We start from the raw sequence: 27,446 nt of genomic DNA, 5'->3' as shown, positions 1-27,446 counted from the left end.
CGTAAAAATATTAAAGACTCGCGAAAATACGCAACAATGAAGGGGTAATATTGGAGAAACCACAAACGTCAGTCACCAGAGTGACGCGTGATTCAGTATGATAGCTCTCCTTGAAATGTAAGGAGTGAAGTATTAGTAAACGAGATATCGTATCCAAGTTCTGCGGATAACAACTCGCCAATCTTTACTGGAAACCATATCGTTCGAGTATCGTGGAGGTAAAACTCTAAGCCAATTAGGGACGGACCACTATTTTCCTGGAGGGGGATATGAAAAATTTTCCTCTGAAATTTTTTTTTTTTTAAATTTATGCACCTCTTCAAACCTTTTTTTTTTTCGAAATCCAAACTATTATTTTCTACATATCGTGTTTGCAAGCATTTTTTTTTGTCTTTTTAGGCCCTGCGTGCAAACAATTTTGCAATATTTTTCATACCCCCCCCCCCCCTCAGAAAAATAATGGTCCGTCCCTTAGCGTATTAGAGGGAAGAGGCCGTAAGGTACGGTAGAGGGTGGCAACAAACTCCTCAGCAGCAAGTAGGTCACCATGGCAACAGAGCCACAGCCCACCTCCTGGCACCTGTCCTGAGAATCCAGTGCGTGGAATGAATACTTGCCGAAGAATGTGGGAAGAAGGGATAGAGGGAGGGGAGGGAAGGGATAGAAGGATAGAGGGAGGGAGGGGAAAGAGGGAAGAAACGAGGGAAACGAAGCGAGCGAGTCAAGCTAAAGCACATGGTTGTACCCCTGCTAACTACACAAGAAAATGGTGAAACCGCTGTACTGGCTTGGTTTTAATTTTGCCTAAATTCCTCGCCTGCGTAGCAGGCACCTGTGTAGTTTTTTGGGCACGCATTTGGTAAACGCAAGACGGCAGCAAAAGAGTGAAGGCGTCGACGTCTCGCAACTTTGCATTTCCCAGATGCGCGCTCAAAAACTACAAGGCGCCTGCTACGCAGACTTATAAATTTCATGTGTGTAGCCTCGTCATATTTCTGAAGGTTAAAGTTGTAGCTGAAATCACGTTATTCGCGAGTTTTTTACCTCAGTGAAGGTCAAGGATTTTATTTCCACCTTCAATCGGTGGGCATTATCAATATCTAAACAAACTGTTAAAATACTAGTACCCAGTCACTGGCAGGCACGAAACCCAGTGAATATGGGACGGACCATTATTTTCTTGGAGGGGGGTATGAGAAATTTGCCTCTGTAAACTTTTTTTTAGTTTATGCACCCTTTGCAAACATTTTTTTTCGAAATTCAAACTATTTTTGTTATACATATCGTGTTTGCAAACAATTTATTTTGTCTTCCTAGGCCCTGCAAACAATTTTTTTGAATATTTTCATACTTGCCCCCCTCCCTTCCTCCAAAAAAATAATGGTCCGTCCCTAACGCCTAGCCTGGTTCCCTCTTGCGAATGGACATGAATAAAACATTTACAAACATTTCATTTCAAATAAAACATTTCGTTCTGTGATAAAAAAAGCAGCATCTTATGTCTTCTTTGTCGATTCGTTCATGGAAGCCTGCTTATTGTCAGCGGTCTTGCTTCTTTTTTCCTGCGCTGTCTGTTCCGCTTTGATGACGTCACCTTGTTCTCGATCGAGCCACCAGTCCCAGGCCCACGGAGACCAATTATTATACGCAGACGGAAGAGCAGACCTGGAATTTCAAAATGTTAACATAATGGTCCTTTATTTCTACCGTATGTGGCCTATTGTTATAGTACGTTGGACTCCGGAGCAAGCGGTCCGGGTTCGAGCCCTACCAACCTTAGTCAGTGTTGTATTCTAGAGCAAGACCCTTTTAAAACTCACATCGGTCCCTCCACCCGGTATGAGTTGTTACTGGCGAATTGTTCAAGAATTGTTGGGGCAACCTGGGGGGGGGGGGGGGGGAGGGGTGGGGACAACCTATGAGGGACTTGCATCCCATCCAGGGGGAGTATCAATACTCCTAGCCGTCGATTCCAAGCCCCGGGACTAAGCCTATGATAATATTTTCTCAAAAAGTGAAAATCTATTGTGTGGGAAATTATCAAAAACTATTTCACGTAAGGGGTTCCACAAAATCACTGTAAAGGATGCTGTTGAAACAGATATACTATTCTGACCATTATTTTAGGATAAAAAATCAAAAATTGATACACTTTTTAAGGTTCAAACCAAAAAATGGCACCCTATATTTCAGGAAAAACGCTAACTTAGAATTGTATGAACGGGTCGTTTTTATTTTTTTTTTTTTTGAAACATGGAAGGTTTAAACGTGTGGTTGCTTTCATCAGACCATATCTTTTTCGTTATCTGGACATTTACGCATTTTAATTTTAGCTGATGCGATTTAATGGAACCCTACCTAAGGATCCAGGGGCACCCAACGAGAAAATTTTACTATAGGTGTTGGAACACCGTTTTTACGTTATAAGTGTCCTTTTTGTGTGATTTAAAGCCTTATTCTTAAACGCTAAGAAAAGTGTATCTTTTCGGATACGCTAGCTGGACTTTCAAACTTCAGAAAATTTTAGGGAACGAAATATTATTACCCGAGTTTATGAACCGCTGTTGCCTTCTCGAAAATCGTAGCTGGCCTTTTTTCATACCCAAAACGACTAGCACCGGGCTAGCAATGCCAAAAAGGGTAAACTGAAAGGATGCCTTTTTTAATTACTGAAAAACTCAAAAACCATACCCTATCCCGCGACACATACCATATATATATATATAGCTCATATATAGGAGTACCCTCCCAGCCCCGCCCCCAGTCTTACCTGTGAGGTGCTGTCGTATTTGTTGATGTTAAAGTAGCCATGGCATCCATGAAAGTCGATTTCTTTCGAGTAATTCTAAAGAATTGGGCGAGAAAACTTCATAGTCAAAATAATGACCCATGCAAGTGCGGCAGTAAGATTGTTAAATAGTGTCGCCTCTGAGAAAACAATATTTGTTTCATTCATGAATTCTCGATATCTGAATAGTACTGATTTACTCACAACAAACCTTATTGAGTTCCTTGTCAAAGAGGAAAACTGTCTATGATAAATCTAAAAAACGAAAGCTCTTTTAACAAAACGCAATTTTACTAGAGGCGATCTATCTATCAGAGGAGAATAATTCTTCTCCAGTATAAATTGGGAAAAACCCTGACAAAGCGTTCAAGTCTGTAAAGGAGAAGCAGATTAAATATACAGAAATAAAGTGAAAAGGCAGACGGACGGCAGAGGCGAAAGTATAAGAGACGCGAAAAAAAAATAATTCGGCTAAAGCTAAACGAGACCAAAAAAAATACGATTTTATTTTGTCTTGACTAGACTAAAACATGAAGAGCAAATGTAATTTCGTTGAAATTACCTGTACAGGTTTTAAATATTTTTTTAAAGAGACATGTGTTTTACAGATTTTATCGTCATTATTTAGAGTTGCGACTTAATAAATTCCTTACCTTTTCTTTCTTGGGCTCTTGAATTGACTTGAATTGAATTGATCGAATCAAAAAAGATAATAGCAACTACAGTTAAATTGTTTCAGCTTCACTCTTCACAAACAGTGTGTTCGCGTTGTTTACAGACGCTGATTTATATCAGGGTAATTCCACCTGCTTGAAAAACCTCTTTGGAGGTAAACAATTTTCATATCAACCTGTGAATTCTCAAAAGCAATCAAAATCTATTTTCTCCAGTAAAATATCAAGACAGGTGAGGAGAATACACAGAATCGTCAGTTAGGAGTGTTACGTTGTCAGTTGATGTAACAGGAAATTCTCGGAACTAGCATTGAAGGAAGGTATGTTGATAAGTAAGGAGAATTAACATTTTCATCTTAGGGATCATAAAAGAGTAAAGATATTTCGTACGTGGTTTTTCATGTAACTGGGCCAAACTAGCTCAAGTTAAAATTGTAAGCTGTAAGTTTTAAACAAGAGATATTGTGATAGAAACTCGGGGAAAAGACTATCTAAAGACTATCTAAAAGGGCGGACTGAAGTATTCGTTATTCTTCAGTTTGAGGAATTTCAACAGGCTAGGAAATGCAGAACAACTGAGTAAAGGAGTAAGTCATTTTATATTCCCAAGAAAGCAGCTTTGAACAATAAGCGCGGGGTTTATATGTTCAGGATTTATGTATGGTATAAGTAAAACCACAAGTTCTAGAGTGATGTTGGAGTATTAAAGTTACCATAACAGAAGCGGGTGAAATTACAAATTTATTGCAAAAAATAGGAAGCGTTATCTTAGACTATCTTACAGTTCCTCTCGCAGTTATCTAGCCTGAGTTCTTTGTACGCTTAATTATACTACTGAGTTACAATTACTCGCCTCCATGGAACTACAAACGTCTACTTTCGTAGGAGCCTTTACTTCCTGAAACCTGTAGGCATATTGGAAAATATCGTGGCGCTCATTATAAAAGATGCGGACAGAATTGTTCGATCGTTCGCCGGCCAGCTTAGTTAGTTAGTTGCACATACACTGTAGTCACAAAGAAATGCTAGAATTGTTGGCGATAAATTGGCTGTGTATTTGGTCATACAAAAGCTTGGTTAAAACTTTGAATTCGATTTAATGTTTTTTTCTTTAAAATATGTACATCTTTTGACGAATATGTGTTTCCGAGTACTCTGAAAACAGCAGGACATTTCTTACATGCGCGATTCGTAAAGGCGACCAAATTGACTGGAGAAAAAGCACTCGCAAAAACGAAAATGCAAATTATGTACAACATGCAAACACATTTCATTTTTCAGCTTCACGAGCTAAAGCAAAGACGCACGAGGAAGAGGGCGTAGTGCAAAGCAAACTGTGAACGCAATCTAATTGTCGTGCACAGCGGTTGCCGACCTGGGTCACGGCACTGCCGCTACTAAGTACTAGATTGCCGCACTGAGCCGAACTAAAACCTAGTACCTAGAGTCAACGATTGATCTCCTCGGCCAAAAGTTAGTTGAACTCTGGAAAATTCAACTATTTCTTCGACTTACAATATAGTGGAACAACAAATCAAAATTGACCTGCAGATACTCCCAAGTGGAAGGGGTGAGGATGCTCGTTGTCTCGCTGTAATTACGGATTTTGGTATTTCTTGAGACAATAAAGCTTGAGCCACGCCCAGATTGGACTGCATTAAAAAATTGGTACCTCCTCCCCCTCCCTGGGAAAATTGGCACTTATCGTGTCAACATGCTGTGTGAGTGTGTTTTTGCCAAGAAATTAAACACTGATTGTCATTATATTCCGAGTCATCAAATGTTCGTATTTACAAGTCTCACATGCAGCTAAACACTGAACTTATTCAGCCGTCAAGTACGCCAAAATCAGCCTGTCTCCTTTAAAGCTCAGTCGGCCATGTTGAACAGCTAAGTTGTCCATTACCAACACATCTCGTTTCCGCCAAGGAAATCCAACTGCATTCCGCCAGCCGGTTGCCCGGATGTGCTCAATCACTTCCGGGTCGATCTCACTTCCGTCGCCGTACTGTGTGTGCGTTGGGTACATGTGGTCCGGAAGTGTAACGCCATCAAACATGGGTGATTCCTTGTAGTATGTGTTGTGATGTACGTTTGGTTGCGTGAACCAAATTTTGCGACCTGTGATTGGATGAGTCGCTAACGGCGGAAGTGTGTACCAGTAATAAAGATTTCCGGTGTCCGTCTCCCATTCATAATTGAATTTCTGTCGTTGTAAGAACTCTTCTACTTTCTACAAAACGATAAAAAATCATTCAGTATATCGACAGCAAAACAATGCTTATGCAAAATTTTGGAGGGACAACAAAGAGTATTTAGTATTTTTGAAAACGGCCTATTGAGCCCCGAATTCCTTACATATCGAGGCACGCGAACCTACAAAGTAAACAAGAGCGCACCGAAAAAAAATGAGGCTGATTGCGGGTTAAAAGCGAAGCCATAGAGCACTGCCATACCTTTCGGTCGTTGGTCATGAACGACTGTTGCCAGGATGCATAAGGTTTGTTTTTCTCGTCAGGTAAATACCGCGTGTAACGAATCTGTCTTTCCTCGAGTTTCTTTACAACCTCAGGATCAAGTTGAGCGAAAACTTCGCTATTTCTGACCAGTGGAGTAACACCTCCCCATTCTTCATTTGGTTCAGTCAGGCAAAAGAACATTATCTGTAAAAAGGAAACACACAACAACATTATGAAGAAGAACATGGAGTTATTACCATAGATTCGATTTGGCGCCCCCCGGGATTTGGCGCCCTTCTTCTAATTATAAATAAGCACCCCTTTACTGACAAGCGCTTTATGCACTTGTTTGCTTCTATTCTAATAAGCGCCACTAGGCCAATAAGGGCTCCTATTACATGGCTGAAAAATTGATATACAGAAAAAACCCGCGAGTAAGAACCTGCATTTTCTCAAGTTAGCCTAAGCAGGTTCTTACATAAATGGTAACTGGTACAAATTTAGGCTATTTAAGTTCTTAATTTGTTCTTCAGTTCCGAAGAAAAATTTACATTGTTGTTAATATAGTTTTTAGTGGTGTTCAGCCTTTTTCTTATGTGAAATTTGCATACTATTTTATTTATATTTTTGTGACTGTATCAATAATAATATTTTATGATTTTCAACATTGGCATTTACATTGCATCTGGAGTGATAAAACTTCTAGGAGTCTCCAAAAGGATCCAGAATGTCGACTTACCTTATTTCTCTAAAAGCAAACATTTTTAATCGATTTTTGAGATTAAGAACACATTTCCGAAATTTAGGCTAAGGTTCTTAGAAAGAGGGTGTCTAACTAGCAATATTAGGCCTAGCAGGTTCTTAAAAATTAGGTTCCTACTCACATGTACAGGTTTTTTACTGTATGTTTTAAGCTTTCTCGCGCATGTTCGACGAATTTAATTTAATTTATCTATCAGCAAAGTTTAAAAAGAGCAGTTAAAACAAAAACACGACATTCCTAGGTTGATCCGTTGGTACCCTAGTATTTTGCCTATGGCACGACGAGGAAGAGTGAGTGAGTGTAAACTTTAAAATAATAAAAACTATAACTCGAATGATATTTCGTGCATCTACTAAAACATCACCTTCTTAGGATGGACTGGCGAACAGGCCATCTCATTATGCAGCTCAATGTTGAAATCCGGGGGATCACTCGTAGATAAATACACTTCCGTTTCTCCTTCGGCCAGGTATCTATTTCCGGTTCCACCTTCGTACGTCGTTGGTTTGTACCCAAGTCTGGACGTGAACTTTGCAAAATCTCCCGCTTCAAACAAGGGTAAATTGCGAAAAAGGACCGCGTTGTATTCCGGGAGAGCCTTGTCGAGCTGTTCGCGGCAGAGCTGAGCCCATTTCTCAACGCTCACATGACTAACAGAGTCGGCGCGCAAGGCGTATGGAAACCCCTGTCGAGCGGATGCAAGGAACTCTGGGAAGCCTTTTCCTTGGGAGCCGGGCAAATATTTCCTCCCAGCCAAGCGATGTTTAAATTGTAATGCTATGTCTTCGGGAGGAATAGGCGTAAAATAGGAATGATTTTCAGCAACTTGGGGCTTTGAGGCAAGGGATCTTGTTTGCGTGACCCAACCTAAGATCCCACGTACTTCTCGGCGGGAGAGATTTCTCAGAAGAAACAAATTGCGCGTCGACATCCTGTAGAGATGTAAAATAAGAGCTGTAGTTAGGTCAATGCCCGGGGGGGGGGGGTACTCCCCTATATCAGGTATATAGGTATGGGCCGCCCCAAAGGGTATGGTTTTTCAGTCGTTTTGGTCTTAAAACGGGTATAGGTTTTGAGCATTTTGGTCTGAAATTGGGTATGGTTATCGGGGGAACGTTCACAAAAGCTTATAAATTTATTTTTCTTCCCAGCAACCGGGGCGAGTAACTGGTGAGAGAGAAAGAGAAATAGATAAAATATATCATTCCAGCTAAATTTTACCTATTCATCTTTGTTACATTGACTATCGTTCAGCACTGATGCATAAGGTCAGGTCTGAAAACGGGTGTGGAAAATGGCATTTTTTGGTCTGAAATTGGGTCTGGATTTGGAGATGCGAGCGGCACACCCCCACCAAAAATTCCAAGGAGTACCCCCCTTCGGGGTCGATGTCAGTAATTAACCTCAAAAGACCGAGATTGTCATTTCTGAGATATTATATTAATTACAAATTTGTCAGTGATGACCGATTTCTGTGATCTCTAAATATATTTGAACATCACGATGCTAAAAAATTGTGGACTCCTCATTACATTCCTGCACGAACCTATTAAATGTGTTTTCCTATTGTTTTCAATACAGCTTTTTCGAAGAGTAATTTGACAAAACAGCCATAACTGTTTTCGTTTGTTAAACGGTTAGCTTACCAGTTACTTTTTGGATTCTTGACTTAATAAACTTGAAGCAAAACGCTGATCAATTTAGAGTGGTTGCTTGAAAAACTAAGCAGGAAGAAATACATGGTAAAATGGTAAATTTGTCATAACAAGACTGAAAAGAGCTCTCCTGCTGTTTTGCTAAAATCTAACAAACAAAAACCTTGCAGGGACACCAGCGAAATTAGTAATAAATTTTCATTTAAAAAAATAAAAAAAATATTCAAGATAAGATAAAATACAAACAAACAGAGAAGGTGGGTATGTAACCGAACTGTTAGTCAAAAGTGCCGGTAAAATGCAAGCAGGTTCTTATTTTTTTTCCAAATCGGCTAAATAGAAAAGCACTGTTAAGCAGGCGTGGCTAAGCCGAAAGTCGTTTTAGAACTTGGCAGATTTCATGTGTGCTTTCATGCTTGCTGTTTTCCACGCATTAGTATTATAGTTCGCCTCGAAAAACATAAAGTGCGTTATTTTATAACGTTTGTTTGTTCAAAGTTTAAAAGGCGTCTCCTTATCTAATTTATCAAAAATGCAGGAAATGGTGTTATACCTAGAGGGTCTGATATCCGAGCAAGTACTCTTTCTGGCGCCCCTGATTGAAAACCGTCGCATATCTTTCTGGACTTGCATCATGTTTTGTTCGATAGAGGTATATCTAAATTTTTGAAAGGCTTCAGAAAAAAAATAGCGAGCTGAATGGCACGATTTTAGCTGACAGTCTTCAAACGTTCAGTGACAACAGTTACGGCCACTTTATTAGCTTTTGGCAAAAACAAACATACGTGTATAATAACACTTTTCTTCACTTTTGCCAAAGTGTAAGCGCTTGAAAGGTCATCTTGTTTAGTATTTTTTACCTTATCAAAGTTTGTTACGGTAGTTAATAACGGATCATTAACTAAACGAGAAGTTCGATTTAATTGGGAAATAAATCAACCGTAGCTTTTTAATAGCTCCTCAATCCTATTGGCATGCGTTTTTAATCAAGCAGATCTTGTAGCTACTCCGTTTGATCTTTGGTTTTCTCGCCAAGACAGATATTGAGATTAAGCTGTGATTGTGATTTATGCAAAAAAATCAGTGCGTTAGAAGTGTGAATTGCATTGTATTTTGCATATTCGTTGCATGTAGACAGTGTGTGGAGTTATTACAATAAGCTTCGCTAATTTTCTCATGATTTTTTTTCTGCATGTTTTCTGTTTTGATCTTAGTTTTATTTTCGCTGGGAAAATCTCTAAGTAGATCGGGAAACAAGAATTTCTTGGACGGAAACCACCCGAAAGTTAAAAAAAAAACACTTTATATTGGAAGACTATGGATGCTATGAAAATCGACATTTTAAGAGACAAAATACAAACATAGCGTTGCGAAGGTTAGCACTTGGAACAATTTGACTTCACACTCTGACGCTAAAAAAATTTTTCGCCCATAAAATTCTCAACAAGAGGTGAAAATTAGCGACCTGAAACTATGATTAAAAGCATACGCCCTTTCAAGTTCTTGCAATGCTCGTGTAATTTTTAAACGATATAATGTTTTTAAAAATTCATCTCTCTTGCGTGTCCAGTACTCGAGTCTTAAGTAAACCATTTTAAATCAAGTTTTGATAAGTTTGTATAATTGTAGTGAAGCCCTTTAAGTGCAACATATAAAGTACGAGAGATCGACTTAACAAATAGGAGGTACCGAAGCGTTTTTCATTTGTATAAATTCCAGTTACTCTAATAACTGACTGAATAGAAGTAAAAAAATTCGTAATTACCTTAGCTAGAAGATTTTTCCATGTAATTCTTGAAATGTTGTTGGATTCCGGGAAGAGACAGCCGAAACTTCGCAGCCGTTGAAGTGATTTGTAAACCAGTCAAGGCCTCGTTAACACTGTATTGTCATAAAAACTGTCGAAAGTACAAATATTTTCACTTTTACACTTAATTATATTAGACTCTGCGTAATTTCTTTTGATTTTGCTGATGAGAATGATTGCTTAAGCAAATGCACTTTTATGATGTCAGTATTCCGGAAACAAAGACTTAAGGTAAATATGAAGAAATTGAGATAATATAGTTATTCGCGTAGCTCGGTTTGTAATTAGCGATAGGAATTCACGTATTGTGCAAAAATGAACAAAAGCTGTTTTTCGAGACGTTTCCGGCATTTTTGAATCAATATCAAAAACACTTTCTTTGACATTTATAAGGTTCATTTTAAGTAAGTCATTTTTGATATAGGCTCACAGCATCTTTTATTTTTCTACCGACAGGAATTTTTCAAATATCTAAGAAGCAATAACACATCCTTCTTTATTATGTAGTACACACTTAATTAGCTTCAAAGTAGGCCTCAGGGAAAACACAAATTAGAATAATTCTTGCAATTTCACAGGAAAGGCACGGAAGCCAGCTGACCTGTAAGCGGCGTATTTTTCAATCTCTCTTCTCAACTGTTATTTCAAATCTGGCCAGTATTAAAGGAATTATAATATTACTCGATGGACACAATAAAAAGCACTGATTTTTACTTAGTCCATATTGTCGCCAAGATTAGTAAATATTATCTAGTGATTTTAATATGAGTGGTATACACATTCGGCATTTCCGAAGCCAACAATAGACTCAGAACCCTGGTATTCTAATCTGTGCATCAGACGTTGTCATGTTACACTGTAAAACAATTTAAGTGTTCTTTTTTTCTCTCTGAAGTTCGTGTGCCTTGGAATGCGAGCCACGGGCGAGGCAAGCTATTCCCAGGCTCCTTCAGGGCAGAACCGTCCCTTTCAGTTTAGTTTATCCTTCGCTAGCGAGTAATTCATATTTAACTACGATTTCATGATTGGTGCTGTTCTTCTGTAGTTCAGACTTTTATGAAAGGTCAAAATCTTCAGACAAGTTCGCTTTGGAACAGCCCTGACAGCCACCAACCGAAATTTGAATGTTAAGAAAAGCGTCAATTTTATCATTATCGAAGAACTGAGAAAACGGCAAGTCGCTGGATTCGGTGTCGCAGTGATCTTGGCATCCCCCAATTTTAGGCACCCCCGTCCCAAGATCCCTAGTGATCTTGGCATCCCCTCAGGGGATGCCAGGGGATGCCAAGATCCCTAACAGCGTTGAATGCAGCAGACTGGGGCAAGTGAAGCAAACAACAATTCCACTCAAAAACCATTTTGCTTTATCACAAAGCTTTGTTCATAAATTTAATCGTCCTTAGCAAACAATATTAGCGTCTTTGCAGATATTGGCAAAGGAAAACAAACCGTTTGTCGGTTTGATTCAAGTCCGCGCAATTATTCTTAAAGCCGAATAACGCGCCGGAATCCCTTATACTAGCACGCACATGGTGCTTATCGATAAACTTTTCAAGGCAGGTTAATATTTCAAACATAAAAAACGATTGTAAGAGATTCTAATTTGCTCGGTGGATGAAAATTTCACATGCGAACATGCTTGATCAAGAAACCGACAAAGGACTGTCACGCAATAGAAACTCGATATGAATGCAATCACCAGGCTGTGGAAATTGACCTCTCGAGTCTTAGACCAAAGATTTTGGGCTTTTTTTTATTAAATGCTCATTTATTCCATGTGAACTAATCCCTTTTATTTGTATCGTTATTAACAATATAGTTAAGTGACAAATAAAACAGGTATGTGTAAACAAAGAAGACGTAGTTTATTGGGATAACGTAATGACCTTTACTCCTGCACATAGTGATTTATAGGTATTTGATCATCGTCCCAAGAGTACAACGAACAGCTTAGGCACAAAGATGAAGAAAAAAAATCTCGAACGTTGAAAACGTGGTAAGGACAAGACATAATGATACATTATACATTATCTAATATCATAAGGACAAGACATATTAAAACGTCAGGAGAGAGAGATATATTGGGGATCAGGGGATACCGAAATCCCTAGGGGACTCCCTAGTGATATGGGTATCCCGTCCTACTACAATGTCTCTGATGAGTATGATGATTGTTGGAGGTGTCGTGTGTATTTTTTTACTCTCAGTTCTTGTTAACGTTTGCAGCCCTTTCGGCGTTTGAATGCTTTTAATCTACGTCCTGTTCCTTTTTGTTTTACGTCTTGTTATTTCTCATGATTTCTATATATAATTAAGTTAAGGGGGTACGCATATCGCTAGGGATTTTGGTATCCCCCTAAATTCCTCTCTCCTTACCTTTTCTACAGGTTAGAAAGCTTTTCGTCTAGGTAACACACATTTTTATCTTAAGTGTTGGTTACTTTTCTATTCAGAATTCTAACCACAGCAAATATTAGGATGGGATACGGAAATCACTAGGGATTTCGGTATCCCCCAAAATTCCTCGTCCTCACTTTTGTACCCGTTTGCAAGTCTTTCGTCTACGTAACTGCTTTTTATAGGTCAATTCTCAGAATACTCATCGGAGATAATATAGTAGGAAGGGATACCCATATCACTAGGGATTTCGGTATCCCCAATAAATCACTCTCCTTAGATGTCTTGTCCTTTCCACGTTTTCAACGTTTTTAAGTTTTTTTTTCTGTTTGTAAATGTTCTAACCTTGGGTCGATGCTCGAATACCTATATAGACTAAACCGAAATCACAAGGTAAAAGTCATTAAGTTAACCCAGTATTTACTAACTCTAACCTGCAATAAAACCTTTTGCTGATAACAATACAAACAAAAGAGATAAGTTCACAGACTCGAGAAGTCAGTTTTCACGCCTGGCGATTGCATTCATATCGAGTTGCAATATTGCGTGACAGTCCTTTGTCAGTTTCTTGATCATGTTCGCATTTTTTTAAATGTTCATTCACTGAGCAAATTGGAAGCTCTTACAATGCGCTTTTTATGTTTGAAATATTAAAGGTTTAGCGATAAGCACCATGTGCGTGTTAGTATAAGGGATTTCGGCGCGTGGTTCGGTGTTAACAGGTTTTAAGAATAATTACGCGGACTTGAATCAAACGGTTGTTTAGCTTTGCGAATATTTGCGAAGTCGTCAATACTGTTTGCTAAGAACGATTAAATTTATGAACAAAGCTTTGTGATAAAGCAAAATGGTTTTTGAGTGGAATTGTTGTTTGCTTCACTTGCCCCAGTCTGCTGCATTCAACGCTGTTAGGGATCTTGGCATCCCCTGAGGGGATGCCAAGATCACTAGGGATCTTGGGACGGGGGTGCCTAAAATTGGGGGATGCCAAGATCACTGCGACATCGGACTTGCCGCCAGCAACGATATGTCGCAGCAAGTCTGTTGTTCTATAGCGCAAGGAAACAAATAAACCAAAAATCTCGAAAATTTTAGCTGTCAGAGATTTTAAAAGGAACTAAAAATCTACAATCCTAGACAAATGTCTTGGGACACTTAACCAATTCGACGAAAAATTGACATTGCATTGACCTCCCCCGGCCTCCCCGCCCCCAATTCAATGTTGGTTTCTATCCATCATATCGTGGGACAATTGTTTGGGGGGGGGGGGAAGGGGGGCTCGGATAATTAAACAATGAGTTCTTCATGCAAAGGGAATGGTCACTGCGCACTATTTCTTTAAGTATCCCAAGGATTTTTGTCTAGGATTGTAGGTAGAACGGGTAAGAACGGGTTTTCTTTTTTTTTTTTTTAATATTAATTAATCTTCCAGTTTATGAGTTTTTGCCCCGGGCGCGCGACGATAGCTGTACACACCACCCCGTAAGGGATATTTCGTCACTACCACTACCACGTGGGGGTGAGGAAGGGTGAGGCAGTGAAAATGTATTCGTTCCCAGTTTCCCTCAATTCACAGTATTTTGATGGCGGCCATGATGCCTGTTCCAGGTAATTTGTATTTGTGATGTTTTGTTCTTATTTTGTCTTCGAAAACAACCTTATATAACGATATGTTTAAACAAATGTGTTAATTACGTCTTGCATGATATTGCTGATTCTGTTTTGCTTTGAAAATTAATGTTTTTTCGCTTCTCGTGCCAACAAACCGATGTAGCATCGAAAACGATTTTTAATATGACAGCGAAAATAATTCATTTTTATCAATAGAAAATAGTCAGTTGAAAGTATTTACAATTAGCCATGTATCTGTAGGAGAAAAAAATGTTGAATACATTTGTACACCATGAAAGCCAGATAACTTTTAGACATATAAGAGTTATATATACAGTAGACATGCACACACTGTGTAAATAAAATTGAATTGAATACTCACTTTTGTCTACACGCAATTATCAGAAATATCAGATTGTGCTATGTGTATTTAGTGAGTAAACCCGTTTGTGCGGTTGGTATATTGGAATATAATGAGAGGCTGAAAGATTATCTGAAAAATAAACATTTGGTTGAGAAGCAAAGTTTTGAGGGCAATCATGAATTTTTGAGGACAATCTTTCTGCCAAGGGCAAATGTTATCCTCCAATATACCAGCAAGCCAGAAAGGGCTTAATTTATTTTATTACCCACCAGTTAATTTCTTCAGTGCACTTTGTCTGGCTGTTGATTGGTTCACGTTGATTCATGCGTTTTTAACATGAGCCCCTGGCTTGGGAGATTGGGCAACCACTCCCAACTTTAACGATTTTAAATAATATACCTATACCTGTAACAGTTTTTTATACTGATTTGATTTGAACCTGCTGAGGCCCTGATTTTTTTCATGCTTGCGGCTTCTTTAAGGCAAGTTCCACAAGGGTCATTTCTTCACTTTGTATGTTTTATTTTTCAGAAACTAACAGTCACTGCACCGACAGCCCAAACTACAGAGACAAATACAAGACTCTAAAGAGAAAGCTAAAGTTTCTGCTTTATGTAAGTACACAGTTGAAATCTGCTGTTACAACCACAATGTTCACATGACTCTCTTGTAATTATAATATTTTAATTTTGGAGACAGCAGAACATTCTTCCAGGTGGGGGGCTGACTAGTGACTTGAAGTGGGGGGCTTAAGAGACTCTTCTCTAAGTAAGTCTTACTTTTTTCAGAAAAAGTGGGGGGGGGGGGGGCTTGTGTTTGTTTGTTGTTGTTTTTTTTTTTTTTTTTGCTGTTTTACAAGAACTGTACTTGGATCTATTCTATGATAAGTAACCTAAAGCTGATGTAAAATAACAGCTTTCCATTATAATGCCAATTTTAAGCACCCTCCCCTACCACCTTCTTATAAGCCCTCCTGGTAATAGGCTGATACTTCTGCTTGCAGTGCTTGGTAAAAAGTATTTGGATTAAAACTATAAATAAATCCCCATGGATGTAAGACCTCCCCAATCAAACTTTATCTAAAATAAGGTTAAAAATTAGCAATTCCCACTACACTACCGTAAAAACCCGCAGTTAAGCCGCACCTTTTTTCCAAAAATTTTCGCTCGAAAGCGTGGGTGCGGCTTATCTGCGGGAACATTCGGAAAAGGTGCCGTAAATTTTCGTTAACTGATGCTAATTTATGGACAATTATGTAAATTAAAAAACATAAAACTACAAGAGAGTACCGGTCATTGCTTTTGCAAGTTTGACAGCTCCTATAATACTGTTTGCAGTGTCGACAATGGCCTATAACTTTAACAGTAATATTGATACTTTTACGAGCGAGAAAATACCACAAGTATTCACGAGTAAGATGGCCAATTGTTTCTTTTTCATTTTGCACTTTGATGAAAAATTTGTCAAACTGATTACGAAATTCTCTTTATGCAACAAGTTTATCTCCAATAGATGGCTCCCAAATCTCTTTAATTAGTCAATATGATAGCCACGAAACCCGAACGCCTCCATCGCCATCTTGTTTTGCTTTACGTTCTCGCCCTAGTCTCATATTCGCGTCCGATTAAATGCCTGGTTACTAAGCTACGAACGTTCTTCAAACGCAAGTTCTTGTTGTTGTCACACAAAAATCTATGGAAAAACTGCGTTGAATGAAGAAATACCTGTCAACAAATGACAGAAAAAAATCACCCATAATATGTCAAAGTTGGTTTTCATTATATTAGAGAGTTCAAATTGTGGGTAAGACTGAAGTATTTTCTGTTTCAATGTTCATTGATTTTACGTTCGATGAAAAAGACTTCCTAAAGACTCAACTTTGGATTTTTGACTCGACTTTGGATTTTCTTTGATTTACTTTCAAAAAACTTTTTTTTCCAACATTTGAGTTGTTAAACTCAGGGTGCGGCTTATCTGCGGGTGCGGCTTATACGCGGGTGTTTACGGTAATTGTAATTAGTATCAACCAACTAGTGGACCAATGCAAATCCTGCATTTTGATTGGCTACGCCACTAGTCGGACTACTATTAATAGTCGTCAAATAGCGAAATTCAAAGTGTGACACTTTCATTTTATTCCCAAATAAATATTTTTTCAACTTGCATTTGCTAACTTTATTATTGCTTTTTCTGTCCGACTAGTTGGGTGATACTAAAACAATTAGACCCTTCACTCTTGCGGGCTACGGGTCTAATTGTCAATTATAGCATTTGTTATGCATGGTAAGATATTGGTTTAAAGTTGGTATTTTTTCATTGTATGGCTGATAACATCAGGAACAAGAATATTTCCAAGAGGAGCTCAGAAGAGTGCAGAAGAAACTTCTTCGGGTCTCCAGAGACAAAAGGTACACTTTTACATGCTATGCAATGCAAAATGATATGTTTATTATATAGTAAAACCTTTTTTTTAAACTTAACACAACACTTTTAACTTTTACAGACGTGTTTCGGCAAAAACCGATCTGCCATTGTTAGTGTGATTTGAACATAGTTACAAAAACATATAAATAGTAAGAAAAATTACAATAATAATAGTGATAATTAACACAGTAACGATAAGAAAAAAAATTAAACAGCAAGTTTTAAATTAATGTGATGAACTTGTGCGTTAAGTGTTGGTTTTTCCAAGTGGACACTTATTCATTATCCCAGCCATATACAAACACTGCATTGCATTACTCTGTAATGCATCATGACATTGAGAAAGATAACATTCACCATGTCATGAGTGTGGGACGAAGAAAAAGTCTGAGACCCTGATGGGAATCAAACCCATGACCTACCAAACACTAAGCAAGCATTCTATCCATTGGGCTATGAAGAGACTTGTGGCGTGCAAGGCCATTTACTAGGTCTATATTTGACAGGGTCCTGCATACCACCAGCTAGGATCAGCATTATTGACAGCGTACTATATGGTGATAAATAAAGAAAGATGTCGGATTTTACAAATTTAAGCATTGTTTATTTTAATAATTAAGGTCAAACCTCAGCTAACAGACAACTCTCACCAGTGGACACCCGGCATAAGCAGGCACTTAGCCACTTAGACCATAGCCAGACAATCACACCACCACAGTGGTGGAGAAAGGTTACCTACTGAGCTGTCCACACCCCACCACCCCACAGATCATGCCAGAAACCCATGCAGCTTAATTGCCACTTCTTTAGCAGCCATAATCCTGGTTGAAGAATTGACTACCAATTTTTTCTTTTTTTTTTCTTTCTTTTTTGTAGTTTTCTTCTTGACAGACTTCTCCAATATGAAAGTGTGGATCATTCATCATCTGGTACGACATGCACAGCTTCCATAACTAAATACAAATCATGTATTACGTAGTGAAATCCGGCATTGCTTCTCTTGAGATACCTGAACAGTTACTTGCTTATGTGCTAATGCCAAAAATTCTTTAGTGGTTGATGAGGCATACATGGGAGATTACAGCATGGTAAATTGAGAGCCTGTTGTTGGATTGCTTTTCTTAACATCAAAGCCATCTTTGAATGTCAATTCCAGTTTTGCCTAAATTCTAAAACATAAATGAATTGCTAAATATTATTAATATAAAATTCTTTTTGTTATCTTGTGGTTCCAAGCATTTTTCCCCATGATTAAATCTGTTTTGATTTGTTTTTAGTGCTCTGACCATTTTGTTGCTTTGCAAATTAGTGAAACAAATCACAACAAAAGAACCATTATTCAATGCAAATTAAGAAAAATAATACAATGTTTAATGAAAAAAAGTAAAAAGGGGGAAAAGCATCTGCTACATTCAGTTAATTTTCTGGATTAAGTCAACATTTACCAATATTTGTTGATTGTCTGTAGATGATGACGGTACAGCTTCATCCTCAGGAGTAAGCGATAGTGAAGGACCAAAGGTAACGAATAGTTTGTTGTTCAGTTAACAATAAATTAAATTATTATTGGAGCAAGATAGCCAGAGTTATCAAGGCTGATGTTTGTGTTACATGTATCTGCCGAAGCCAAAGGCTGACTGAGGTGGATAACACTCAACAAATTTGCTGTTATGTGAAAACCTAATCCAATGATGTTTTAATGATAATTTTAATAGTATATTTTATTTTTCAAATTTAATTGCTGATACTAGACTTGATGTTAGATGTCGACCCTTTTCATTGCTCATCGCAGTGTTCAAACCTGCCGGGGATGATAGTTATTGCACTAGCCAGCACACCTGCAAATTTAGCCAATCACTTCAACAATCTTTTAGAGTGATTGTCCTTCAACCATGAAACTGTTACTACTCAAATCTCCATAGATACTATTCCCATTGTCTTCTTTTTCTTAGTTTGATCATTTAGCACCAATATTATTATATATTGTTTCACAGGTTAAATAAAATGACTCTAACTGAATCACCTAGTGTGTTACTAGCTTAACTAAAAAACAAGCCCAGTGGCCCCCATTTTTTATTGAATAATGATCAGCATGTAAAGATGCATCTTTTTGCAAAGTTAAAAAATTTCTCCAGAGCAGTTTCAGAGACACCTTAAATTTCCAAAAAATTAAGGTGGCTCTGAAACCACTCTGGAGAAATTTTTTAACTTTACAAGAAGTTGTGTCTACTGACCCGTCAAAGTATGAGAGCTGGAAAGTTCTAGAAACCATTGTGAGCCTCCTTAACAAAAGTGATTTTAAAATTCTAAAATATATATTTTAGGTACTTATTGGAGAAACTCCTTTGCCACCCAGTAACAGGTGAGAAGCTTTGCTATTTTACATTAATTTATTTTGATTTAATATTTTCCTGCATTGGACTCCAGATCAAGTAGTCTGAGTTTAAGCCAACGTCAGGATCATATCATGTTGTTTTCTTAAACCACAAGACACCTTACTCCTCTTACAGTGCTTTTCTTCACCCCCAGGCGGGGGGGGGGGGGGGGGGGGGGTACTCAAAGTACACATGATGGGGGGGAGGGGGAGTCTGAAATTTTAGACCCAAAAAAATACCTGGCATCAAAATTTCCAACCCAGACATTCTAAAGTTCACTGGAGATAAGATCCAAAAAAATATGCATATTTTTTTAAGACCTTAAAAATACATGACAGATCTCTTGACCCAAAAAAATACTGAGTGGTTAAATTTTCAACCCAAGAAAATACGTTGAACCCCCCTGTCATGTAAACTTCAAGTAACCCCCCCCCCCCCCCGGTCTTCACCCAGGTGTACAAATGGCTACTGCCAAATGAAATGCTTAGTGGTGGGGGGGGGGGGGGGGGGGCATCCTGCAATAAATTAACATCCTGGCCCCATGGGGAATAGAGAACGCTCCTGTTGCTTCATAATACTGAAACAAGAGATTGGCACTATCCTGATGGGCCACTTGTCTCTAAGGTAAACCTTTTACTATAAAGAACATTGCAAATGAAAGCTTCAAATGTAAATGTATTTTCTCCATAGCAGTCGACCAAAGAAGACACAAGTTGTAAACCATGGAATTGCCGCAGAAAGTTTGGGCATGTTTCCATATCCTTCTTCAGATGGCACAAGCAGTGCTGTAAGTGTGTTTTTTTACAAGAGTGGCTTTGTTTTACACATAACTAAGTTACTGTAGCTATTATGAAGTTTGCTATAGACTTCTGTCAGTCATGCAGGGAAGAGTTTTTACTTAAACCAGAAACAAAAAGAAGTGAAACCACTGAAACAAAACAAACCGAAGACCAACGAAAACACTCCAGTTTGTCTAAATAACCCTCAGGTTAGCTTGTTTACGGTTAGCTCTCAATAATGATAGATCTTCTGTTTGTTTTGGTCATTTCATTTCACCATTTTGGGTTTTAGTACATGCTGCTTTTCCTCTCTTCTTATTAACTAAGTTTGAGGGCCATACTGGGAAAATATCACCCAAGGTCTTTCTGGTATGGACCTCGCATCACTAGGTCGGCGCAATAAGAAGGCTTAGGACAATATTCTTTCAATATGGTCTGGGCTGGTAATAGGTACCAGTAATAAGAATTATATTATGTGGCTCCTTTGCTGTGATGTTCCCATGTTTTGCCAGCCACACTTTTCCCAGCAATTCATGGCCCAAATTGGAAGAGTACAGGCTATAATATATTGACAGGAAAAAAACAAGGATCTGCACCTTGAAGTTTACAGACTGAGAAAATGTGGTTTATAAGACGTTTATCACTAATATCACATGCTTTGGAAATAGGAAACATTCATTTCTCAAGTCACTACTTACAGTACTATTTTTTTCAACTGCTTGCAACTTTGGGGTCAGGTGACAGCTCTCACAAGGTCTATCATGAATGGGTCACTACCCTTTGAGAGAACAATAGAACAAACAACAGGAACAATGCCCCTAGCTCCCAACACTGTAACAACTGATACAGTAGAGGACCAGTAGAATTACAAGCTTACAAAAGCTGCCACACTGCTGCAGCTTTGTAGACTTTGTTCAAATATTTCTGTGTGTATCATTCTTTTTATCCAGGGAGGTGAACCATCAGCTGCAGTTAACAACAAGAAAAGTATTCAGTGTAAATATGTAAATAATGTAAGTAGCAGTGCTTCTTTTTTTATTTTCTTTCTGTTTAACATGTCACTGTAAGTTAGAAAAGGAGTAACTTGACCAAAATTAGTAATAAGCCTCCACCCCCGAAAAAAAAAACTCAGATGCAAAAATTAATCCTTTTAAGATCTTAAAGAATGATGTAATCAAATTTTTCCAATTATAAGCCGCTACCTTAGAGTTTGTTTTGTATTTAGGTTGTCAGTGTAAGAGAATTCCCAGAACGACTGTAGGACTGGTTTTGGTTATCATATGTCAATATTTAGAGAGTTTTACTTGTGTTATTCTTGTATGCACCAAAACATTTTCAGACACAGTATCCTGTCCAAATATAAAACCAAAAATCGTTCATCCAGATTTTTTAAAAACTTACAAAAACTACTACTTCTAATATATGCTCTTCCATGTGACAGTTTTTTTTTTTTTTGTAATTTACCGGTATTGATCTCCACAATAATTTTGATTTGCTGGCAGGCTTTATAAATAAACTGATGTCTGTTCTTCGTCTTTCAGGGCAACCAGTGTCAGGAGAGAATTAGTAAGAGATCCAAGTCAGGATACTGTAATGCACACAGGACAGTAATACGCATCTCAAAACAAGGTTGGAAGGTCCTCTCCATATACATTATTGTTACTTATTTTCACGGGACTTAATTTTCGCGTGTTTTTGACTTATTTTTCTGCCTCATCGCGAAAATTAAGTCCCACGTCATATGCACATTTCATTTTCGCGAAATTAAGTGACCCCGAAAATAAGTAACAACAAGGTACCGTAGAATTCCGGTTATAAGCCCCCCCGCTTATAAGCCCTCCCGGTTATAGGCCCATCATCCTGGAAACAAAAAAATACAACCGGTTATAAGCCCCCCCCCCCCCGGGATATAAGCCCCCTCTACCAGATAACAGTACTGAATTGGGCTAAATGTTGCTTTATTATGTGTTTTTAACTTAAAAACGTATTTCCTTCAACCTCCCGTGGCTCGTTTCAAAACGTTTTTTTCATTCCGCTTATAAGCCCTCCCGAATATAAGCCCCTCCGCTTATAAGCTCACTCAAAACCCCCTACGAAGTTGTATAAGCCCAGGGCTTATAACCGGAATTCTACAGTATACAAATAGCTTGCTTCCCTTGCCGACTTGTTCCCGCGGACTTACCGCTCATGCATTTGACCCCAAATGGCCTCATATCAACCTTGTGAATAACTAGGGATGCCATGTAGCCGGTTAAAGACTAAACGGTTAACTTATGTGCTGCATTTCTTGTTTATTTCCAGCAGTGGCTTCTTCGCCCAAACAACCGCATGCAAACTCAAAACCCGTACCTGACCCACAGAGGGACAATTCTTCTATGGTGGACCAAGTAAGAGCATATCAATAGAATATCTTTATTTACTTCATCGTTGTTGCATGTTTTCAGTCAGTTTATTGTTGTCAGGTTATTTGGCCAGACCAAATCTGCTAGTGGATTTGGCCTCCCACCTGAGCAAATTTGCTTGCAAATATGGTTGGGGGTGGGGGGACCAAATTCGCTAACAGACTTGGTCCAGGTACACCAATTAGAGGGGGGACCAAAACCGCTAGGACACAGGCTCACGCACACCACTGGGGGGTGGGGGTACTTCCTATGGTGGCCTATACGGGGTGGCTCTGCCTGAAAGGGATGCATTTTTCAGGCTGAACCTCCCAAACGTTGTTCCCCTTGGTTTTGGTTCAGTAAGTGGAACAGTGCAATTTTACCCCCGATTTCTCAAACCAATTTTTGTTCACCCTGGAGATTCGAGAAATCAAGACTCCACTGTATTTAATCGTTGAGATACCCAGAAGGCGGCTTTGATTCCACTTTGCTGTCTTTTCTTTGTTGCCTAGCAACAGCTGGAGCGGCTTCAGCAACTGTCTGAATCAAGCAGCACTTCTCACATGCCACAGGCAACTGAAGAACTTCCACAGGAAATGTTCAATGTGGAGGATGATGACAGAGATAGGTATGTTTGGCATAAATGGCGAAATTGCTTTTTCTGCGCCGTGTTTGAGACAATAACAAAATTTCGACATTATTACCTTCGGAGCAGATAACTTCATAGCAACTTAGCCGTGTAGTGCCACCAAAAAAATTCGGATCAATTTAGGTTTCTGGGAAACTGCTCACCTACCCCTCCCCAAACCTAACATTTTGCCCAGAGCGATAAGTAAGGGTTAATGTTAGGTTTGGGGAGGGGTAGGTGAGCAGTTTCCCAGAAACCTAAATTGATCCAAAAATTCTATGTATTTATTTAGTTAACTGAAGCAATACGCAGTATTTTTATTATCAACTGATGTTGTCATTTCTGCCTTGGACTTCATAGTTGTCCTAAGTGGAGAGAGCAGCTAACACGGTAAACTGTATTTAACCTCTGTTTAGAAAGCGGGCTTCTCGTTTCCACCAAAGCCTTAATAAGTGACCATCTCGGAAACTTGGAAAAAGTGGTCGTGACATGTACAAGCGGAGAATGCTTACAAGAATAAAATCATTAGCGACCACTCACTGAAAAAGTTTCTTATGAGAGATTCCAACATACATGTACTTGCCTTCTACGCAGACGCTCTTTGGGCTCGTCACACGCTCGTCTCCCTTGTTGGGGAGGAACGCGTGACGGGCTCAAAGAGCGTCTGTGTAGAAGGCTTATACCAACACACTGGACTACAAATACAGTGGAACCCCGTTGATCCGGTCAGCAACAGGACATAAAATCTAACCGTTTTAAGGGTGACCGTATGAAAGAGGTTCTTTAAATAAGAAAATGAGTGACTGAGCTTTTGTTTAGGTTAAATTAAAGTAGCTGTAATAATGAGATGGCTGAATTGACAGGGCAGCCGTACGGTAGGATTTTACTGTACAGCCCAGGGGAGAAGGGGACACCATATGAATATGAAATGGACGAGGGTGTTAGTCTAAAAAATTGGAATTAACTCAATCTGGGCTTTCATGCCTGATCGGTCTTGACGTGATATTTCAAAAACGAGTGCGAGTGTGTTCAAGGATTATGATGTTCACCTCGCGTGCAAAGTCTTGAAGAGAAGTTGGAGGACCTGGATGGTCTGTCTGGGAATAAGAACGGTGGTCGATCGCTACGAGATGTTCAGGAATGTTTCTGAATTGCACTAGCACTGTAAACGTAAATTTTAGAGTGATTCTACTTAACCCGTGAAACAGAAGCTTGTCTATTCAGTCAGTGTTTGTGTCATTAATATTTAAATTAGGATAACCCCGCATCACAAGGGTTTGACGCTTTATCAAACTCTAGAGTTTGATATTTCATCAAACTATCGTGGAAAGGCCTCTGTCCAGTACAGTGCTTCATCGGGTTTTCAAACCACACGCACCTGACCACATTGGCGTATCCTGATTGGCTTGTCAAGTCATGAATTATTAATGAGTTTGAGAACGCCAAATCCAAAATTTACACCCATAAAGGGAGACGACCAGCTTTCCCGTCATCCGCGAAATTAAACTTCCGCGAAAATTTTCTTGATCAGCAAAATGGCATAACCACTCCCGGCCAGACTCCAAAACAAACTTCACAATCACACAAATTGTTCATACTTGTAATTGAACATCACTTTTTGATATCTTTTGCAGTGAAAATGAAGATTCCCCAGGATCGTCGAGTTTACATGGAAACATATATGAAGGAGATGACGACCTTGTGATCGACCTACAGGAGTAGGCAAAATCACGTGACCACAGAATAATTATTAGACGTTGACATTTGTCGTACACTTGCTTGCATGGGCATCGCCATGTTGCACGAATTGGCTCGACTTGTATACAAAAAAAAAACACTGAGTGTGGTCACTGAGTTGGACCTAATCTGAACTGTTCACTCGAGGACTTTTCTCTGGTAGTAAATATCAAGGATCGACAGACTACAGGTTGTTAGTCACTTCAGTGTCTGATTTGCCTCAAACTGTGTTGTAGTAAGACCTTCCCTGTATCCATATCGAGTAAAAGCCATTTCTTTTTTTATTGTTCGTGACTTTTGATTTTACTGTCATAGTGAGTGGCTCGGGGAAATCAGTTGTCCGTCCCCCCCCCCTAGAAACTTGTGACAAGGTTTTCGGCTTTCATCGTTGTTCCCATCACTCCCCGCTCTTCGCGCTAGTTCCCAGCTCTTACTCGTGTTTACGCTCTCGTTCCCAGCTCTCTTTTACACTTATCCCCCTTCCTTAGCAAAGCTAATGCGGGCGAATGTCATTAAAAAGAGCGCTACATTAGCCTCCATTGCAAGCTAGTTCCAGTACAATACCGATAATACGAAAATGAGAGTATTGGTGTTTTGTTTTTGTTTTTTTGCTTAGAATGTGCATATAATATGAGTTCCGTCAAAATACATTGTCTATATGTGATTGTAAGTAAGCTCAGTTGAAAATCGAAAGTTTGAAGTTTGCGAGTTTTCATGCCGCCACAATCTTGATTTATATATCTTCTTATTCGATCAGTTAAGGAAGAATATTAGAGTCACCCAAATCAATTACTATGGTGCTAATATTATTTTTGGTGCTAATATTGGGAATTAAATAGGTACCAAGCAAGTGTAAGTGACGCATTGTTTTCAACGTTGCTGAATTAAGCTTGCCTCCCTATGTATCGGTCAATGATGTAACTTCACTTTTGTCTGATCCGGGAAGTTTAATGGATCTGATACAGCAGCGAATAAAAGAAGCCAATCGAAGATACACTGATGCGACATGGCGTCTCAAGTTGGAAAACGAGCGGACGAGTGAAAATGTCAAATCGATCATTTCATACAGCCGACAGATTCAGGTGTATCAAGAGAGATTAAGGGAGACGAACGAGGCGTCAAGAGAAAAGGCCGAAAAACTGCACCTTGTTTACAAAAACATTGAGTTACACGGGCAAATCCTTGTTATTAGGGAAGGGCTAAAGAGAGCTAAAGAATTGACAGCCAGAGCTGAAGAGAGAGTTGAAAACGTGTCGAAAGAATTAGAGCGGATGGGCGAAGAAAGGTTAGAAATTGGACTAGAGGGCAAGGAGACAAGAAACAAACAATTCTCAATGAAAATTACGGAGCAACTTTTCCAAGATGCCAAATACCAAGAGTTTCTGATATTGAAAAGGAAACTCGAAGAGGCTAATATGCGACTCGAGATTTCTGGTGAAAAGCTCGCTGGTTTAGAGATGCGGAAACAAGATTTAATCCAAAAAATAGATAAATATAAAACTAAAAAACACGACATTTTAAACGGAAAAATAATGAAGGAAAATCTTCACTGTCTTCACAGCGCAAACTTGAAGCTCTATTGCGTGGAAATCGGTGCGATATGAGCATTGAAACTGTTGCCAAAATAACTTGTTTATATATAAGAATGCTATCAATATCGTAAGCTACGTTAGGTTCGAAAATAATTTACTATATCGTAAGCTATCGTGGTATTGGTTGTGCTAGTACTACAAAGAATTCTTAACATATATTTCGGTTTTAAAATGAATTGAAACGACAATCTCAAGGAGATCTTGTCTTTGCTTGTCAAGTTGATTGTTATATGTATAGCATTGTTTTGTTTTAATATAACCGTTTGTTAAAAGTAAAATCGAATACTTTACATGTTAGCTATGGATTCGAAAATAGAACACAGTGATTAATTTATTCAGTCCACACAACACCGGACATACCGTAAGTGCCATAAAGCCCGGGCCAAACGAGGATGAGAGTTGAAAAGAGTTCAAACTCTCGCTCTTGTTTTGCATAGAACTCTCGTACACTCTCATCGATTTTCATGCGCTCTCATCGACTTTGAATGCGCTCAAATTTTTTCGTGAAAGTCGATGTGAGTTGACGGACTCTTGTTCTCGTTTGGCCTGTGTTGATGATAGTCGATGAGAGTTGACGAAAACTCTCATGAGAGTCAACTCTCGCCAACTCTTATCCTCCGTTTGGCCCGGGCGTAAAACACATGCTATTTAGGGACCGGTCATTATTTATGAGAGGGGGGGGGGGGGAGGGGAAAAATATGTTGGAAGGATCAAAATTTCTGTAAGGCCCCCCCTCCAGGCCGTGTAAGTAGCAAGTGACCCCCCTTCTTTATTCAATATTTACGTGATGACCCCCCCCCCCCGCTCACCTCATATCTCCCTTTATATGCCTTAAGTAATTATTAAATGCATGTTACATACAATCTTAATTGCACACTTGTTCTGATGCACAAAGGCTGGATCAACACTTAGTCAGCCAAGGCTTCTTTGCTATGGATACTCTTCCAGCAATAGGGCAAATTTTGGATGAGTTATGTGTATAGTAAACATACCTAATTATTAACTCCTTAAC

General features: G+C 38.9%; 3 protein-coding genes and 1 long non-coding RNA gene across 9 annotated transcripts; 2 read left to right on the top strand and 2 right to left on the bottom strand.

Moving 5' to 3' along the window:
- Window positions 1-1,036: 1,036 nt before the first annotated feature.
- On the bottom strand, window positions 1,037-8,405 carry LOC144646555 (uncharacterized). 3 transcript variants are annotated; one of them, XR_013569445.1, is made up of 3 exons: window positions 8,331-8,405; window positions 2,771-2,845; window positions 1,037-1,665 (listed from the first exon to the last, which is right to left on the bottom strand). It is a non-coding gene; the product is annotated as an uncharacterized LOC144646555 (long non-coding RNA). The 3 variants fall into 3 exon arrangements; XR_013569444.1 differs by lacking the exon at window positions 8,331-8,405 and adding an exon at window positions 3,442-3,576; XR_013569443.1 differs by lacking the exon at window positions 8,331-8,405 and adding an exon at window positions 3,442-3,552 and having other exon boundaries at window positions 2,771-2,928.
- On the bottom strand, window positions 4,191-10,221 carry LOC144646517 (dapdiamide synthesis protein DdaC-like). Of its 2 annotated transcripts, none has more exons than XM_078506139.1 (4): window positions 10,105-10,221; window positions 7,049-7,616; window positions 5,919-6,125; window positions 4,191-5,695 (listed from the first exon to the last, which is right to left on the bottom strand). In XM_078506139.1, exons 2-4 carry the CDS (start codon window positions 7,613-7,615, stop codon window positions 5,285-5,287), a joined length of 1,185 nt encoding a protein of 394 aa, XP_078362265.1. In that variant the 5' UTR covers window position 7,616; window positions 10,105-10,221; the 3' UTR covers window positions 4,191-5,284. The 2 variants fall into 2 exon arrangements, with proteins under 2 accessions (XP_078362265.1, XP_078362266.1); XM_078506140.1 differs by having other exon boundaries at window positions 7,049-7,638; window positions 10,105-10,207.
- A 3,873-nt stretch (window positions 10,222-14,094) lies between these two features.
- Window positions 14,095-25,124, top strand: LOC144646531 (uncharacterized). 3 transcript variants are annotated; one of them, XM_078506162.1, is made up of 12 exons: window positions 14,095-14,151; window positions 15,050-15,132; window positions 16,856-16,926; window positions 17,819-17,871; window positions 18,411-18,463; window positions 19,267-19,304; window positions 20,011-20,104; window positions 21,047-21,109; window positions 21,638-21,725; window positions 22,398-22,483; window positions 22,990-23,105; window positions 24,740-25,124. In XM_078506162.1, exons 1-12 carry the CDS (start codon window positions 14,127-14,129, stop codon window positions 24,825-24,827), a joined length of 858 nt encoding a protein of 285 aa, XP_078362288.1. In that variant the 5' UTR covers window positions 14,095-14,126; the 3' UTR covers window positions 24,828-25,124. The 3 variants fall into 3 exon arrangements, with proteins under 3 accessions (XP_078362288.1, XP_078362289.1, XP_078362287.1); XM_078506163.1 differs by having other exon boundaries at window positions 20,008-20,104; window positions 22,401-22,483; XM_078506161.1 differs by having other exon boundaries at window positions 20,008-20,104.
- A 570-nt stretch (window positions 25,125-25,694) lies between these two features.
- Window positions 25,695-27,072, top strand: LOC144645635 (uncharacterized). Its single transcript, XM_078505196.1, has one exon. The coding sequence runs from the start codon at window positions 25,793-25,795 to the stop codon at window positions 26,444-26,446; it is 654 nt and encodes a 217-aa protein (XP_078361322.1). The 5' UTR covers window positions 25,695-25,792; the 3' UTR covers window positions 26,447-27,072.
- Window positions 27,073-27,446: the final 374 nt, after the last annotated feature.

This window comes from Oculina patagonica, chromosome 3 (assembly GCF_052425735.1).
Source record: "Oculina patagonica isolate OP01 chromosome 3, crgOcupat, whole genome shotgun sequence".
Taxonomy (NCBI): Eukaryota; Metazoa; Cnidaria; class Anthozoa; order Scleractinia; family Oculinidae; genus Oculina; species Oculina patagonica.
Note: the sequence above shows the minus strand (reverse complement) of the source record. Positions and strands in the feature narration are given on the sequence as shown.

What these genes read in the sequence shown, in the direction of transcription:
- LOC144646517 (XM_078506139.1), bottom strand. Translation starts at nt 7,615, where the DNA reads ATGTCGACGCGCAATTTGTTTCTTCTGAGAAATCTCTCCCGCCGAGAA. An exon ending in CGCCAGTCCATCCTAAGAAG is followed by an intron (nt 6,126 to 7,048) that starts GTGATGTTTTAG and finishes TCCTTTTTACAG; the next exon opens with ATAATGTTCTTTTGCCTGAC. An exon ending in TCATGACCAACGACCGAAAG is followed by an intron (nt 5,696 to 5,918) that starts GTATGGCAGTGC and finishes ATCGTTTTGTAG; the next exon opens with AAAGTAGAAGAGTTCTTACA.
- LOC144646531 (XM_078506161.1), top strand. Translation starts at nt 14,127, where the DNA reads ATGGCGGCCATGATGCCTGTTCCAG. An exon ending in CCTTTGCCACCCAGTAACAG is followed by an intron (nt 19,305 to 20,007) that starts GTGAGAAGCTTT and finishes TTTTCTCCATAG; the next exon opens with CAGTCGACCAAAGAAGACAC. An exon ending in ATTCTTCTATGGTGGACCAA is followed by an intron (nt 22,484 to 22,989) that starts GTAAGAGCATAT and finishes TTTGTTGCCTAG; the next exon opens with CAACAGCTGGAGCGGCTTCA.
- LOC144645635 (XM_078505196.1), top strand. Translation starts at nt 25,793, where the DNA reads ATGGATCTGATACAGCAGCGAATAAAAGAAGCCAATCGAAGATACACT.